We start from the raw sequence: 17894 nt of genomic DNA, 5'->3' as shown, positions 1-17894 counted from the left end.
TTAGAGCCACAGTCAATTATTTTGTATAATTTCTCAAACTACAATTGGACAATAAGAAAAGTCACTGCAGATGTTGGCTATGAGAGCCTTGTTGCTGTTTTCAGGACTCTTTCAGTCCCTTTGGGAGTGTTGGTGAATCTGTGTGTTATAAGAACATATAAACATAAGAAATAGGAGCAGGAATAGGCCATATGGACCCTCGAGCCTGCTCTGCCATTCAATTAGATCATTACTGATCTTCAACCTCAACTCCACTTTCCTGCCCGATCCCCATATCTCTTGATTCCCCTAGAGTCCAAAAATCGATCTATTCTCAATCTTGAATATACTCAACGACTGAGCATCCACAGCCCTCTGGCGTAGAGAATTCCAAAGATTCACAACCCTCTGACTGAAGAAATTCTTCCTCATCTCAGTCTTAAACAGCCAACCCCTTATCCTGCGACTATGCCCTCTAGTTCTAGACTCTCCAGCCAGGGGAAACAATCTCTCAGCCTCTACCCTGTCAAGTCCCATCAAAATCTTCTATGTTTTAATGAGATCACCTCTCATCCTTCTAAACTCCAGAGAGTATAGGCCCATTCTACTCAACCTCTCCTCACAGGACAATCCTCTTATCCCAGGAATTAATTTAGTGAACTTTCATTGCACCGCCTCTAAAGCAAGTATATCCTTTCTTAGATAAGGAGACCAAAACTGTAAGCAGTACTCCAGGTGAGGTCTCACCAAAGCCCTGTACAATTGTAGTAAGACTTCCTTACTCTTATACTCCAACCACCTTGCAATAAAGGCAAAAATACCATTTGCCTTCCTAATTGCTTGCTGTACCTGCATACTAGCTTTTTGTATTTCTTGTACCGGGACACCCAAGTCTCTCTGGACACCAATATTTTAAAAATATTCTGTTTTTCTATTCTTCCTAACAAAGTGAATAACCTCACATTTCCCCACATTATACTCCATCTATCACCTTCTTACCCACTCACTTAACCTGTCTATACCCCTTTGCAGACTCTTTGTGTCCTCCTCGCAGCTTACTTTCCCACCTAGCTTTGTATCATCAGCAAACTTGGATACATTAAATGTGGTCCCTTCATCCAAATCATTAATATAGAATGTAAATAGATGAGGCCCAAGCACCGATCCTTGCGGTACCCCACTAGTTACAGCCTGCCAACCTAAGAATAACCCGTTTATCCTTACTCTCTGTTTTCTGTCCATTAGCCAATCCTCATCCAGGCTAATATTTTACCCCCAACCCCTTGAGCCCTTATCTTGCGTAACAACCTTTTATGTGGCACATTATCGAATGCCTTTTGAAAATCCAAATATACTACATCCACTGGTTCCCCCTTATCTACCCTGCTAATTACATCCTCAAAAAACATGATTTCCCTTTCATAAAACCATGTTGACTCTGCCTAATCATGTTCTAAGTGCCCTGATACCACTTCCTTAATAATGGATTCCAGCATTTTCCTGACGACTGATGTCAGGCTAACTGGCCTGTAGTTCCCTGTTTCCTCTCTCCCTCCTTTCTTGAATAGTGGGGTTACATGAACATGGCCTCAACCGGGATCTTGGGTTCATGTCGCGCTACACGTAACCCCACCAGCGAATAAAAGTTATCTGTTTTTAATACAACGGGTCATTCTCTGTCTTTCTCTTCCTTTCGGATGTTTCTCCCTCTCTCTCTCTGTTTTGTGTTCTGGCCGTTTGTATATTCGGTGGTCCTGTAGGTAACACCTCTCTGTCTGAACACTTTGATTGCCTTGACAACGGGCAGTTGGAAAGATTATCTGTAATCACCAGGTATTGTTCTCTGAATATAAATGCGAAACGTTCAAGGATTCCCACATTCACCTGACGAAGGAGAAAGCCTCCGAAAGCTTGTGATTTTCAAATAAAATTGATGGACTATAACCTGGTGATGAAATTTAACGCAGAGAAGTGCGAAGTGATACATTTTGGCAGGAAGAATGAGGAGAGGCAATGTAAACTAAATGGTACAATTCTAAAGTGGGTGCAGGAACAGAGAGACCCTGGGGTAGATGTGCAGAAATCTTTGAAGGTGGCAGGGCAGGTTGAGAAAGCGGATAAAAAAGCATACTGGATCCTGGGCTTTATAAATAGAGGCATAGAGTACAAAAGCAAGGAAGTTATGTTGAACCTTTATAAAACACTGATTCGGCCACAACTGGAGTATTGTGTCCAATTCTGGGCACCACACTTTAGGAAGGATGTGAAGGCCTTAGAAAGGGTGCAGAAAAGATTTACTAGAATGGTTCCAGGGATGAGGGACTTCAATTATGTGGATAGACTGGAGAAGCTGGGGTTTTTCTCCTTAGAGCAGAGAAAGTTAAGAGGAGATTTGATAGAAGTGTTTAAAATTATGAAGGGTTTAGATAAAGTAAATAAAGAGAAACTGTTCCCATTGGCGGATGGGTCGAGAACTAGAGGATATAGATTTAAGGTGATTGGCAAAAGAACCAAAGGTGACATGAGAAAAACTTTTTTAGGCAGCGAGTAGTTATGATCTGGAATGCATTCCCTGAAAGGGTGGTGGAAGCAGATTCAATCGTGGCTTTCAAAAAGGAATTGAATAAATACTTGAAAGGAAAAAATTTGCAAGGCTACGGGGAAAGACCAGGGGAATGTGACTAACTGAATTGCTCTTACAAAGAGCTGGCACGGGCTCGATGGGCCGGATGGCCTCCCTCTGTGCTGTAACCATTCTATGATTCTATGATTCTAGCTGTGTATTATCCATTGTATTTTGACACAATTTACATAATCACATTGCAAGTTTGTAAACAAAAAGATTTGCTGAACTTCTACATAAAAAGAGGCCTTTTAACAGCAGCAAATGACTATAATTTTTATCTGCTTTTTGTTTTAAACATGTGTCAAATATTTGGAAATTTGGGTTTATATTACTTCTTTATGACATCCTGCTTGTTTTTCTTAGAAGTTACTGTCACTTCCTACCTGCACCTGATGGTAAATACAGTAGCAACATGCAAAGGATGAGTCACGGCAGAATCAAACATATCAGGCCAGAATTTACTGTCAAAATAACGGTGAAGCTAAGGACGCTTACTATTATTTACGTGCAAATCGCATAGCAACTTCAGGCGAGGGGCAGATGCGAGGTTAAACGTGAAAATCTGGAAGTTGCTGTCCAAGATGCGTTGCTCCACCAATAGCTTCCTGAAAACGGCATCTTGTTGTCTGACTCTCGGGGGGGAGGAGCTAAATACGATTAAAATCACTCAGGAGATGGTACTCAGTAAAATAATGGGACTCAAGGCGGATAAATCCCCTGGACCTGATGGCTTCCATCCTAGGGTCTTGAGGGAAGTGGCAGTAGGGATTGTGGATGCTTTGGTGATAGTTTTCCAAAATTCCCTGGACTCAGGAGAGGTCCCGGCAGATTGGAAAACTGCTAATGTAACACCGTTATTTAAAAAGGGTAGTAGGCAGAAGGCTGGAAATTATAGGCCAGTTAGCTTAACATCTGTGGTGGGTAAAATTTTGGAGTCTATTATTAAGGAGACAGTAACGGAACATTTAGATAAGCATAATTTAATAGGACAAAGTCAGCATGGCTTTATGAAGGGGAAGTCATGTCTGACAAATTTGCTTGAGTTCTTCGAGGATATAACGTATAGGGTGGATAAAGGGGAACCAGTGGACATAGTGTATTTAGACTTCCAGAAGGCATTCGACAAGGTGCCACATAAAAGATTATTACTTAAGATAAAAAATCACGGGATTGGGGGTAATATTCTGGCATGGGTGGAGGATTGGTTATCGAACAGGAAGCAGAGAGTTGGGATAAATGGTTCATTTTCGGACTGGCAACCAGTAACCAGTGGTGTTCCACAGGGGTCGGTGCTGGGTCCCCAACTCTTTACAATCTATATTAACGATTTGGAGGAGGGGACCGAGTGCAACATATCAAAATTTGCAGATGATACAAAGATGGGAGGGAAAGTAGAGAGTGAGGAGGACATAAAAAACCTGCAAGGGGATATAGACAGGCTGGGTGAGTGGGCGGAGATTTGGCAGATGCAATATAATATTGGAAAATGTGAGGTTATGCACTTTGGCAGGAAAAATCAGAGAGCAAGTTATTTTCTTAATGGCGAGAGACTGGAAAGTACTGCAGTACAAAGGGATCTGGGGGTCCTAGTGCAAGAAAATCAAAAAGTTGGTATGCAGGTGCAGCAGGTGATCAAGAAAGCCAACGGAATGTTGGCTTTTATTGCTAGGGGGATAGAATATAAAAACAAGGAGGTATTGCTGCAGTTATATAAGGTATTGGTGAGACCGCACCTGGAATACTGCATACAGTTTTGGTCTCCATACTTAAGAAAAGACATACTTGCTCTCGAGGCAGTACAAAGAAGGTTCACTCGGTTAATCCCGGGGATGAGGGGGCGGACATATGAGGAGAGGTTGAGTAGATTGGGACTCTACTCATTGGAGTTCAGAAGAATGAGAGGCGATCTTATTGAAACATATAAGATTGTGAAGGGTCTTGATCGGGTGGATGCAGTAAGGATGTTCCCAAAGATGGGTGAAACTAGAACTAGGGGGCATAATCTTAGAATAAGGGGCTGCTCTTTCAAAACTGAGATGAGGAGAAACTTCTTCACTCAGAGGGTGGTAGGTCTGTGGAATTTGCTGCCCCAGGAAGCTGTGGAAGCTACATCATTAGATAAATTTAAAACAGAAATAGACAGTTTCCTAGAAGTAAAGGGAATTAGGGGTTATGGGGAGCGGGCAGGAAATTGGACATGAAGCTGAGTTCGGATCGGTCAATGCCCTGTGGGTGGCGGAGAGGGCCCAGGGGCTATGTGGCCGGGTCCTGCTCCGACTTCTTGTGTTCTTTAGATTTGTGGTTGGGATCAGATCAGCCATGATCTTATTGAATGGCGGAGCAGGCTCGAGGGGCCGATTGGCCTACTCCTGCTCCAATTTCTTATGTTCTTATGTTCTTATGATACGAACTAAACTCACCACAGAAAGTTAGGGCTTGTCCATTTCAGTCTAAGTACCCTTTTTAATGGTGTGATAAGCCTTGATTACTGCCAAACAACCTCTCTGGCACTGAAAATTAACATTTACAAGTGTAGAGTCTCATTCCTTCTGCTTTTAATTGCTGTTGGAGATTTTTTTTTAATTTAAATTTTTTTTTTTACTTTTTCTTTCTGTCTTTTTTTTTTCTCTCTCTCTTAATCCAACCTTTCTTTCCCTCTCTTTATTATTCTTTCTGTACCTGATTTGGCATTGAATTCACTATTCTAACTTACTGGTTCAGACTGCGCTGCTTATTAATGATGCTTCAATCAGCAGTCAAGGACATTCAGCCACCGGTCTTCGGGTAAGCGTTCTCCAAGGCGGCCTTCGAGACACACGACAACGCAAAATCGTCGAGCAGAAATTGATAGCCAAGTTCCGCACCCATGAGGACGGCCTCAACCAGGATCTTGGGTTCATGTCACGCTACACGTAACCCCACCAGCGAATAAAAGTTATCTGTTTTTAATACAACGGGTCATTCTCTGTCTTTCTCTTTTGGATGTTTCTCCCTCTCTCTCTCTGTTTTGTGTTCTGGCCGTTTGTATATTCGGTGGTCCTGTAGGTAACACCTCTCTGTCTGAACACTTTGATTGCCTTGACAACGGGCAGTTGGAAAGATTATCTGTAATCACCAGGTATTGTTCTCTGAATATAAATGCGAAACGTTCAAGGATTCCCACATTCACCTGACGAAGGAGAAAGCCTCCGAAAGCTTGCGATTTTCAAATAAAATTGTTGGACTATAACCTGGTGTTGTAAGATTCTTTACATTTGTCAAACCCAGTCCATCACCGGCATCTCCACATCAATCTGATTGACTAAGGAGATACACCATTTCTTGCCCCGTTCACACAAGTCCCAGATGCCCTGTAGAAGGCACCGCACTGTTTGGATCTCTCACTTACAGCAACTTGCCATGCAAAAGCTCATGGAAATTAAATGGGCACGGGCAAGTCTAACTAATGGCGGGCACAGTTTGTTCGCCGGCTACAGTAAATTCTGGCCCATCGTGTATCATTATAGAAACGCCAGGATAAGTTTGTTTTCTTGTTGTGAGCATCTTTGGTGAAGTGAACATGAGTCCTGGGTTGCATGAAGTGTTTTTTTTTAAAAAGAGAACAGCGTATCTGAAATACAAGACCACAAATTAGAAAAAGTATTTAGAGGCCGTGGTCGAGAATTTTGTTGGCATCGCTCCCATTTTATAGGCATAAAACAGGTGCCTATTCGTCCAATTTGGCAGGCACACGCTCGTGCCCATCCTGCGCCAGAAGTGCGCTGCCCAACATATTGGATTGGCCTCCTCTGTAAGCATTTAAGGAGCGTGATGGATGTATTCAAAATGGGAATTAAAATATTTAAGGGTTCTACGCTTATTACTCTTTCTGTACCTGATTTGGCATTGAATTCACTATTCTAACTTACTGGTTCAGACTGCGCTGCTTATTAACGATGCTTCAATCAGCAGTCAAGGACATTCAGCCACCGGTCTTCGGGTAAGCGTTCTCCAAGGCGGCCTTCGAGACACACGACACCGCAAAATCGTGGAGCAGAAATTGATAGCCAAGCAGCACTATTCAAAGGTTTCATCCACTACATACAGGTTAGTTACTGGTTTGTCAATTGAGGCTGCTGGTTAACTTCAGGGTCTTTTTTGGCCTTTTTTCAATCCTACAACTGATTTCTGAATTCTGAGAAGTTTTTGATGCACTGTTTTTGGCTACTTTCAAAACAGTTTTACTGCAGTCATGGGTGGTCTGGTAGGTCTGCCTTTGCGGCTGGAGGATGAGGGGGAGCAGCCAAGAAGACAGGAGAGAGCAGAAGCACCTGGGAGAAGAGGGAGGAGGAGGGCACTACACAGAAGACCATATCCACAGTGGGTCAGAGGAGCAATGTCTCAAGTGCCTTCACTCCACCAAGGAGGCTGTCAACGAGCTATGTCACCTGCTGCAGCCACAACTTGAACCTCGAACCAGGGCATGGACATCAGTACCTGTGGCTGTCAAGGTCACTGTGGCCCTTAACTTTTATGCAACAGGCTCCTTCCAGGCTGCATCGGTTGACATCAGTGACATCTCCCAGTTTGCTGTTCACCATTGTAATAGGAAGGTCACCGAGGCTCCCTACACCATGAGGAACAACTACATCTCTTTCCCCATGGACAGAGTGAAGCAGGTTGAGAGAGCACTAGGCTTTGCCTGCATTACAGGCTTCCTGAGGGTGCAAGGCACCATAGACTGCACCCACATTGCCTTGCGTACTTCCCATCGCCATCCTGGCATCTTTCTCAATAGAAAGGGATTCCACTCCCTCAACATCCACCTTGTTTGTGACCATAGGCATCGCGTAATGCAGGTCTGTGCTCGGTATCCTGGCAGCAGCCATGATTTATTCATCTTGCACCAGCCATCTGTGTTGCCTTTATTTCAACCAGGCCATCAGGTTACAGGCTGGCTACTGGGAGACAAGGGCTATCCCCTATCTTGGATCATGACGCCTGTCAAGAACCCGGACATGGCTGCAGAACTAGCCTACAACGAGGGCTGTGCTGCCACCAGAAACATCATTGAGCAGACAGTCGGTGTGCTCAAGCAATGCTTCCGCTGCCTGGACCTTTCGGGAGGAGCTTTGCAATACAGCCTTGAGCAGGTATTCAGATTTGTAGTCATCTGTTGCATGCTGCATAACTTTGCCACCATGAGAGATGGCCTTTACCACCACCTGGGCAGCAAGAAGTGCAGCAGTAGGAGGAGGAGCAGGAGCACAACCAACCACCAGTGCCCTAGCTGCCAGATCTCTCAAAGAGCAGTTCATTCAAGAGCACTTCACGTGAACCATCCATCCCACCTCCAATACACCAACAGTCCTGCAATCCTTGTCACCACCATCCTTATTACCACCATCCAATTGCCTTCCTTTCGTCCAGCCTTATGGGTCTCGCCTTCAATTCACTATAAATATAAACACCAACACAAAAACCAGAACAAAAAACAAACTTATCCAACAGCTCAATTCCATTATCGAACAGCTAACAAAAATAATTAAAAATCACCCTTGTGCAACTCCTTAGTGCATGTCTTCTGTGCTCGTTTACCTATCTCGCTGCTCTTACAAAGTGTTTCCCCAGTGGCTACAGTGTTGGAGGTGAAAGGCTGCTGAGCTTCCATTGAGGACATTTCAGATGGCCGTGGTGGATGACCTCGAGCAGCCTCCATGCTCTACGACATTGTGCTCACATTTGCTGACAGGCTGCCCAGTGCACCTAGCATTTCCCGACATATGCCCATCAGCCTTCTTCGGTAACCTGAGCCCTCGAAGTCTGCATCTGAGTCCTCTACAGCAGAGCTAGTATCTGATCCGCCCACCAGTGAGCTAACACATGTGGCATCCTATCTCTCTGCTTTAGCTCCTGCACACTTGTGGCTGGTGATTAATGATGTGACGTCCCCTCCTCTAACCTAGCCTCTAAAAATATGCATGGTGCCAATCTCTGATTGCTATGGTCAGTGATGCTGCATCTTCAGGAAGGCTGGCTCCCTCTTCCCGAAGTGGCAAAGGAATCTCCACATCTTCAGAACCTGAAACGAAAGAGAGAGACAAGGATTAGCTTTTAGTGTGAAGGCAGAGCCGAGGAAGAAGTAGCTGGTGAAAGCAGCTGTAGTTTGTCATGCAGAATATGTAGAGAGAAATAGAAATGATGATAAGGCGTGAAGAATCCATGCACGATGTCTCCTCCTGCATTGCCACTCACCACAGCCATGACTCATCCCCTGCCCATGATGTCCAGCATGTTTTCTTCCACAGGGAAGAGGATATGCAGCCGGGCTCGGCCTCTTCTGGTGGCAGTCTCCTGGTGCAGTTGGGCACAACCTTCTCCTGCAAAGAGAGTGTGTTAGTGGCAGTCTTTGATGTGTTTTGAGAATGTGCCTGTCATGGTAGAATAGTTGGTATGCAGTGTGTAAGATGTGAAGTGTGTGGAAGTGAGGGTTGCAATTGTGGTGAGTGTGTGAGTGCGAGGAGAAGGATGTGGAATGAAGTGTGGTGCGTTGATTGTAGGAGAGTGAAGGTTAGTGGAGGAGGTGAGTATTGTGATCAGTGAGACTGCAGGTGTGAGCAGAGAGTAAGAGAGCAGTCTTGTTACCTTGACAACTCTGGTGAGATCATTAAATTTCTTTCAGCATTGCAACCATGTCCTGGAAGTTAAGCTCCTCCCACGGATCTCCTCAACGGCCTCTTCCCATTGGCGGTGGAGGTGTTGCCTGGAGGGCTTTCTGCCCCCTAGGGGAACAGGATCTCTCTCCTCCTGTCCACTGCCTGGACCAGAGCCTCTAAAGTGGCATCAGAGCAACTGGGAGCACTGTCTGGACAGCTTCTAGCCATTTTTCAAGTGGTCTGCAGCAAGAGTGCACCTCCCCTTTAATAGGTGCTGGCAGCCTTTAAATGGCATCAGTGAAGCTTAATTTTCCACTCCCTCAAACAGGCGCCCAGCCAATGAATAGCGCATGTAGCACTAGCTGCACACTTGAATCATTATAATGAGGTCCCAGCACCAATTTCTCATCGTCCTGGGACCCAGTGAACAGACACGCCCTGCCTCCTGCGCACTGTTTTCGGGCATGGTGACTTTCTAAGTTGTACTTTTTTGTTTCTAAAGAACTGACGGTACAAATCTAAAGGCAGGACTAGTGATTCACACACGGGATAATACTTACCTGTGTGCTACAAACCTGCAATTAAATTTAGGAACTCAAATTACATCGTAAACTGGAAGAGAGAAGCTTGAATTGTTTGTGACCATAACTCTGATTGAATTACCCTTTCTCAGAAACGTGCCTATTTATATAACAATTGCTTTCTTACTATTCTCACCACCCCTCCCCCAGCACACTCATTGTGGCTCTGAGGTTGAGGTAAAATGAGTCACTGTTATTGGGAGATTTGATTTGAGGAACAGCAGTACCACACAGCAGGTGCTGTGGTAAGACAAGGCAGTTTTTGGAAATAGTTATCACTTTATGTGTAATTTAGCATACATTAAAAAGAATTGAAAAATAGAAATAAAAGATGCCACTTAGATTGTGAAATGATGTAGTGATGAAGGACCCATTTGATAATCTGTTTATATAAATGTATATATAGGTTTTTGTAAATAAATATAAATATGGGAAGTTAATGTGAGATTTATGCAGTTAGTCATAGAGATTTATTGGGGCTGTTTGAGCCAAATGTTATAAGGCCAATTTGTGTTGTATTCTTCTGGTGTGTGGACATTGTGGTGTTGTAGTGTGTAAAGGCTGTCATGAAACATAGGCCGACAGAGTCAGACTGCTTGTCCAACATCCAGTCTTGGATGAGGCATAATTTCCTTCAGCTAAACATTAGGAAGACCAAAACTATCATCTTCAATCCCCGCCATAAACTCGCCACTATCTCCATCCCCACCCAGCCACAGTCTCCCGCAGAACTAGACTGTCTGCAATCTCAGTGTCCTATTTGACCCCAAGCTGAATTTCCAACCCCTATATCCTCTCTGTCACAAAGACCACGTACTACCACCTCCATAACATTGTCAATCTCCACCCTTTCCTCAGCTCATCTGCTGCTGAAAACCTCATCCATGCCTTTGTCACCTCCAGACCTAACTATTCCAGTGCTCTCCTGGCTGACTCCAGGTCCCACAGTGCCTCAATTTTAAAATTCTCATCCTTGTGTTTAAATCCCACCATGGCCTTGCCCATCCCTATCTCTTCCAGCCCTACAGTCCCCTCCTCCATTGATCTCTCCATTCCTCTGAGTCCAGCATCTTGTACATCCTCCCTCACTTCGCGCCACCATTGACTGCTGTGCCTTTAGCTGCATAGGCCCCACTCTCTGGAATTCCCTCCCTAAATTCTTCCTTCTTTCCACCTCACTCTTTTCATTTAAGACCCTCCTTAAAACCCACCTCTTTGACCAAGCTTTAGGTCACCCCTCCTTTGGATTGGCATCCATTTTTTCCTTACGCCGTAGTGAAGCACTTTGGGACATTTTGCTACATTAAAGGTGCTCTGTAAATATAAGTTGTAAAGTTTGAACCCAGTCGTTGAGTTCCCATTGTTCTTTTGTTGATAATCATTTATGATTAAATATTTTATCAATGCAATATTTTCATAAATTAAATGTTTAATGCATACTTGTGTTTTCATTTTTTTCTCTTTTTAATTAAACGTCAGTTTTATTTTTGATCTCTCAAACAGAGAATGCTCAAGCCTGGAAAACAATCACAAGATAATGCAACAGTTAGTTTGAAATTGTTGAAAACAGTACCTTTCAGTCATTGCATAAAGCAAACCTGCTAGTCCATAGTCCTGTAAACTAGACAAGTCAATAACAGTGAATGTAAGAATGATGATGTGTTAACTTTGAGAGTTGCACTATGGTGAGGTCTGCTTAGGTTTTTATTAATGTACAATGCTACTGAGTCCAGGAATACAAAAATCAGTCTATAAAGTACTTTTTCTTGTAAAGTCTTTGGCACAAATGTTTTGTTCTCTTCTCCAACTTTGGTAAGTGTGCACGAGAATTTCCTATTCAAAGCACCTTCTATATTATGACTGAAAATGGCCAACTGGGTCTGAACTGCATAAAACAAGATGTCCTTGCCCAAAGTAAATCCTTTATCTTCCTCTACTTAATTGACCCCTATATATTCCTTCACTTTTGTATTTACAGAGATGTTCAGACTAATGCATTACTGAGTTCACAGAATTTCTCTGTGAAATGCACTTTTCAGTTTGTAGAGCTTATCTGTGCTGCTCTGTTCAGATTATACTAATTTGCAGCTTCTAGTGCACAATGCAAGACTGAGATGTTTGTGTGGAATAATGCAGACTCCTGAAACAGAAAGATTGAGATAAACACACCTGTCGAAGAACATTCTAAAAACCAGTTTTTTTTTACAATTATTCACAATCAACTACAGATCAAAGATTTGAAATATTCTGCACTGGCCTAGAAGTTTTACAGATTTTCATGTCTAAAACAATGAAGCTGATTTGTATGTTGCACAGGGCAATTGAAATTGAGGTCTGAAAGGGCTAACCTCATTATTATGGAGGAAATGTACGGTGGAATTTAATGAATGCTCTTGCCTTACATGCTGCCAAACTGATATACACATTTATTTATTTGATATTAGCAATAAAATTTAAGTGCAGCTATACAAGGATGACTGATTAATTTGCAGTACCATACAGGTAACAGATTGTAATCAAAGGGAAGAACTGATCCTGTCAAATTGAAATGTGTTGTTCTGCGCTGTGTAAGGGACACAGGGTAACACAGGCAGCAACAATCCTTCCTCTGAAGGAAGTGAAAAGCTTGCAGACACTAATCACAGCTCAGGCACCGCAACTCAATAATTACCCACTGTCTCATCATAATCCCGGCCTAAGCTCTGACAATCCATCTGGGACTCTCGTCTCTTGTCTAGTGTGCCACACAAGAATGAGTGTGCTTTAGTTATTGGCTCTTGTTGTCCTACAAGCCCCTGGAGTAAACATCCATGACAGCCTTCACTTCCATGTTTTTTTTCTTAAACTATTTCTCAATTATAATTTTTTTTAATTTGCTGCTTTAAAATAAAGGATGCCTGCAGCATCCAAAGTCGGCCCAGCCTTGCCTTGTCATCTACCAACAGCTACCAAATTGGGCACTAATTGCAAGTTCTGTGATTTAATTAGACTCATTCCAAACACTCACATTTTATCAATTAGTTAATGGGCTAAAGAGGGTCTTATTGTTGCAGCCAGGTCATTTGGAAGCTTGAAGCTTCTTGATGGTGAGAACGTGAAGAACAGCAGCGTTAATATCTGTAATTAACCTTGCGAGTTCTGTGCTGCTGAGCTGGGAGTAACCCCCATTCCATCCATATGTCTTTTTTTCAGCTGTCACATTTATGTTAAAGTAACAATATTCTTTATTTTGTTGTTCGTCAGTAAAATATTATAAAATTATATCTTCCAGCCTTTCTAAGTTTTTAAATCTCCACAGTGTTTCACAAAATCATGTTAAAGTGTATATTTTGCAATATTTTTAACAGTTTTTATTATTAAATTTGATTAAAAATGCTGAAGGTTTAGTTTAGAAGATTTTAAATGTATAAAAAAGATAACTCTATAGATTTCTTAAATGCATTTTAATAAATATATTGTTCATTTTATTAATATGGGATATCACTACTTTAGAGAAAAAATGTGACTATTCAAGCTAACTAGATAAGACAAATATTAAAAAGTATATTTAAATAGCCAAAGAAAATAAGTATTTTATTTGTATAATATAATATACTTAAAAATAATAACTATTAGTGCTGTTATTTAAACAAGCAAATTATGATTTCATTACTTTCTAATTACTTGCATTGTCTTCTATTATAGGTTTTCTTTATGGCTATTTGTTTTCTTGTGGAAAAAAAAATTGTTTAACAACCTGCTAACCTAAGAAAAATCTCGGTCTACATTCATTTTATTTATTTATAAAATCCTATTTCCTTCGTCAGGACAATCACCTTGTGGAATTTTGTGGTTCAAAAATAGTATTTATATTGCCTCAACGGTCACTTATACAATGGTGATCAATTTAAGCAGTGATTATCTGCTATTTTTCTAACTGTAGTAAAGTCATAGCACCTATATCGCTGTATTTGGATCAGACACGGCTATAGAAGCACAATTTATACAGCGATTAGATGCATCTTAAAGATTTGCTGGTCTGTTGTTTATAATTATGCTCTCTGTCTGGATGATTATCAGGCATACATTTTTGACTGTACATTGCCCCAGTTATAAGACAGGTGGAATGAGGGGACATCTGTCTGAATATTGAATGCAGTGCTTCTTCCCATCTGTTGTAAAGTTAGTGATGACTCTGCTTGGCGTCAGTTATCCTTCTCAACACATAACTAGGGTGCCATATGCCCTAAATGTTGCACGTGCCACCCAGATGACTGGTCTGCCTCCCCTCTCAGCTTGAGCACCTGCACCACAACAAGGGGCGAGTGAGGAAATTGACGGTCGGGCACGTGCTGGGCACAGCAGGTGACATTCAATACAACCACAGAGGCCTGTTGAATAAGCCAATAGCAGAGCGAACTGGCCGAGTGGAGCACGCTGCCAATCAAATGTACCAGGGCCCACCTTACAGGCTCACGAGTGAGAAGATTTACAGAACATGTCGGTTCATCATTTCTAATCCGGTCTTAGCCCAGCATGGCTTAGTGAGAGTTTCTGTGACAGACAATGAACACCTGACAGCTGGGAGCTTCTCGTGTAAACATGGGCTGCAGATCACTCATAATTAAAAAATATTGTTTGAAAAACTAATTAATTTTCTGTATTTGACCTTTTCTCTGAACCATTACAAATGTACTGTACCACTAACTGTAATTAAAACATTGAATACATATAATCATTGAAGAAATATTAGTTCTTTATCAAATTTTACATTTTATCAGAGCTTTGCCACTTTGTCACAGAGCTTGTAGGAAATTGATTACCACATCAAAATCCTTTAAATGAGTAGGTTGTGATTAAACCACATAAGTGTACTAAAACTAAAAGGCTAGTTAAACTTTTAATGAGTATTTGCATAGATATTAAAATTCTAGTACACTTTGCAGTCAAGCAATTCCATAGCTGCTGTTGTGTTGTGAAAGTTGTCAAGGACTTGGGCTCTGTTGCTGCACATTTGACTCATTATGAGTGCACTCAAATTATATATGCACAAATTATTTCCAAAAAGCAATCTGTAGCTTGACAGGCATAAAATATAGTTATAATAGTACTTTTTTACTGAAAAATGACAAGTCTGCAGAACTATGAAAAAAAAAATCAAGGCTAGATTTTTACTTTAAAAGGTATTCGTGCTTAGACAGATGCCTGTCTAAATCTTCCTAAATCTCTCACAATGTTATTAGTTCGCAAATACTCAAGACCCGATTCAACCTGGGGTGCGAATTGTGTGTGAAGGGGAGGGGTTACGAACATACAAACGTAAGAATTAAATGCAGGAGTAGGCCATTTGGCCCCTCGAGCCTGCTCTGCCATTTGATAAGATCATGGCTGATCTGATTGCGACCTCAACCCTACTTTCCCGTCTACCTACTATAACCTTTGACTCTCTTGTTAATCAGGAATCTATCCAACATGGTTTGGCCCTTACCTTTTCAACAGACACTAACTAACTTTCCCTCCCTCTTTCTGTAGGACAAGACTGAGCATAATGTCATGGAGAGAAGCAAGACCTGGGGAGAAGTACCTGATGTTATAACCCTCACCCAAGCAGAGCAAGAAGCCCTGGAAATAATTGGCCCAGGCTGAGTCATGAGTATCAGGGAAGGAGTGGTTGGTGGCTTATCTGAGCAGGGTGTCTGCATATTACTTGTATCCATTTATTCACCTCAGCAAATATGCAGCAACCTGCACAACCTCAAGCTGCTTTCTCAAGCCTCTCAGCTGCATATGTCCAGCTTCAATCTGCCAACCTAACTCTTGTCCCTTTTCTCTTTCTTCTAGGTCCTTCTCGGCAGCAGGAGACTCCTGAACAAGAAGACACCTCGGAGGAGGACAGTACTCCTGGGGAGGCAGTGTTGTGCTCTCTATCCCTCCCAGGCACCAGCTCAGACATTGGCACTCAGCATGGGATAGATAGTGAACTAGAGTGGTCTGTACCCAGCACCAGTGGGCAGCAGCAGCTACTGATGGCAGGGACAATCCATGAGAGAATTTGCCGGAGGGCGAGGTCTTCTCCCAGCTCTTGTTAAGGACAACAGAGTTGAGGACTTCATGGGCCCAGCACATGAGAGGAAAACTACTGGCATCGCAAAAGCAGTTATACGAGGCCTGCCAAGCAGTTTCAGCACCATGGCTGAGAGTGTGGAGGAGTCCGCTATGTGGTGTCATTTCTGGGAGTCCATGGGGTAGAAATTAGTGTGCAATGCACTTGTCTTTCAGGCATAAAATGGGCACAAAACATACCAATTTAGTAGGCGGACACCCAAAACAAACACTAGGTTCCTGCAATATGTAAATTAGGGGCCTAATGCCTGTTAAAGGACCCCTTTTGAAACTTCATCAGTGATGAGCGAGGCAGGCATCGAACTGCCTAGGAACATGCAACATGCAACAGGCACCGCAGCTCACCAGCCTAATTTAAATGAGCCCCGAGGCCCAATTTTAATCAGGCTTCAGGCTCACCTGTTCTGGCACACGGATTGCTCACTGCGCCCAGTTCATGCCAGCAGGCCGTGGCTATGCAATTAACACCCCCATACTTGCACACTTTACAGATTTGGTGGAAGCTCAAATAGCTGCCATGCAGGCTTTGGGGCCCACCATGGAGAGATTGGTGGATTGAATAGATAGAGAAGGGCTCACTCATCTTCTGCAGTCTGCTCTCCTGCAGATCAGTGGAAATGCAATCAATGATGCCCTCACACAAGGGAAGTCAGTCACTGCAGCAAATCCCTGAGCTTTCTCTTGCTGAGGTCAATGGGGCAGGAGGTGTACTGCTCTGCCCGGATGAACAGGGCATCGGTCACATGCAGTTGTGCACTTCTGACTGTGATATGTGGCTGAAGTCCCCTGTAGTAACCTGAAAGGATCCTGTGGCAAAAAAATTCTGGCCTGTTGTGACTTTGAGAGCCACAGGCAAAGCGTGTCCCCCAGCAGGCAGCAGGTCCTGTTCCAGGAGGCTGGAGAAGCCCAGCCTCCTCTTGCACTGCTCCTCAGATAGGTCCAAACAGATTTCTCTTGGCCTGCAGGCCCCATGTGCTGGGTATGGGTTCCTACAAGCTGCCCCCACCCCCCTCACCTGCTGTCTTCTGAGAGGCCCAGCTGCTGCTGTTCCTCCTCTTCCAAATGTTCCTCCATCCAAAATTAAGAGACAAGAATGGCCTCAGAATAAGCAAGTAAAGCTTACCTAGGTTGATAATGGCAGAAAGTAACGAAAAAAAGTGACCTGTAAGTTGGAAAATCTCCTGGCAAACCAGACAGCAAAAAGATTCTCTGATCCAGGGAGCTGCAACCGAGAGCCTCTTTTTTCACATGGATTTTTACATGGCATGTACAGCACGGAAACAGGCCATTCGGCCCAATTGGTCTATGCTGGTGTTTATGCTCCTCATGTGTCTCCTTCCTCCCTACTTCATCTCACCTTATCACCATATTCTTCTATTCCTTTCTCCCTCATGTGTTTATCTAGTTTCCCCTTAAATGCATCTATGCTACTTGCCTCAACTAATCCTTGTGGTAGCGAGTTCCACATTCTAACCACTCTCTGGCTAAAGAGGTTTTTCCTGAATTCCTCATTGGATTCATTAGTGACTATCTTATATTTATGAGCCCTAGTTTTGGACTCCCCTCAAGTGAAACCATCGGCCCTGATATTCACGAGGCGGATGTGGGGGAGGCCGATAATGGCCAAAGAACCTGGCAAGGCCGGGGACGGAGAAGTACTACCGTACTTGGTGACAGGGCCTCATTAACATTTTTTATTTCCATTTCCCGCATGGCAGCTGGCCAAATGGAGAGCCTGGCCAGCGGCTGGGAGGGGACACCAGCGGCAAGGGACCGCAACCGAGGACTCTTGGGGTTGGTCCCCGGCAATCGGGAGTGGGGGGGGCGGAGAGGCTATGATCAGCAGGGGGAAAGGGGGGCGGGGATCGGCAGGGCAGAGGGGGGGGCCGCGATCGGCAGGGCGGAGGGGGGGGGCCGCGATCGGCAGGGCGGAGGGCGGGGGTCGCGATCGGCAGGGCGGAGGGGGGGGGG

At 43.5% G+C, this 17894-nt stretch overlaps 1 protein-coding gene across 1 annotated transcript; it reads left to right on the top strand.

Annotated features, from left to right (window-relative positions):
• Positions 1-6873: 6873 nt before the first annotated feature.
• LOC137326780 (putative nuclease HARBI1) lies at positions 6874-15889 on the top strand. The gene is made up of 2 exons (XM_067992175.1): positions 6874-7831; positions 15642-15889. The coding sequence occupies exons 1-2, from the start codon at positions 6874-6876 to the stop codon at positions 15887-15889; spliced, it is 1206 nt and encodes a 401-aa protein (XP_067848276.1).
• The last annotated feature ends 2005 nt before the right edge of the window (positions 15890-17894 follow it).

This window comes from Heptranchias perlo, chromosome 10 (assembly GCF_035084215.1).
Source record: "Heptranchias perlo isolate sHepPer1 chromosome 10, sHepPer1.hap1, whole genome shotgun sequence".
Lineage (NCBI taxonomy): Eukaryota > Metazoa > Chordata > Chondrichthyes > Hexanchiformes > Hexanchidae > Heptranchias > Heptranchias perlo.
The sequence above is the reverse complement of the archived record's forward strand: the minus strand, read 5'-3'. Positions and strand labels throughout refer to the sequence as shown.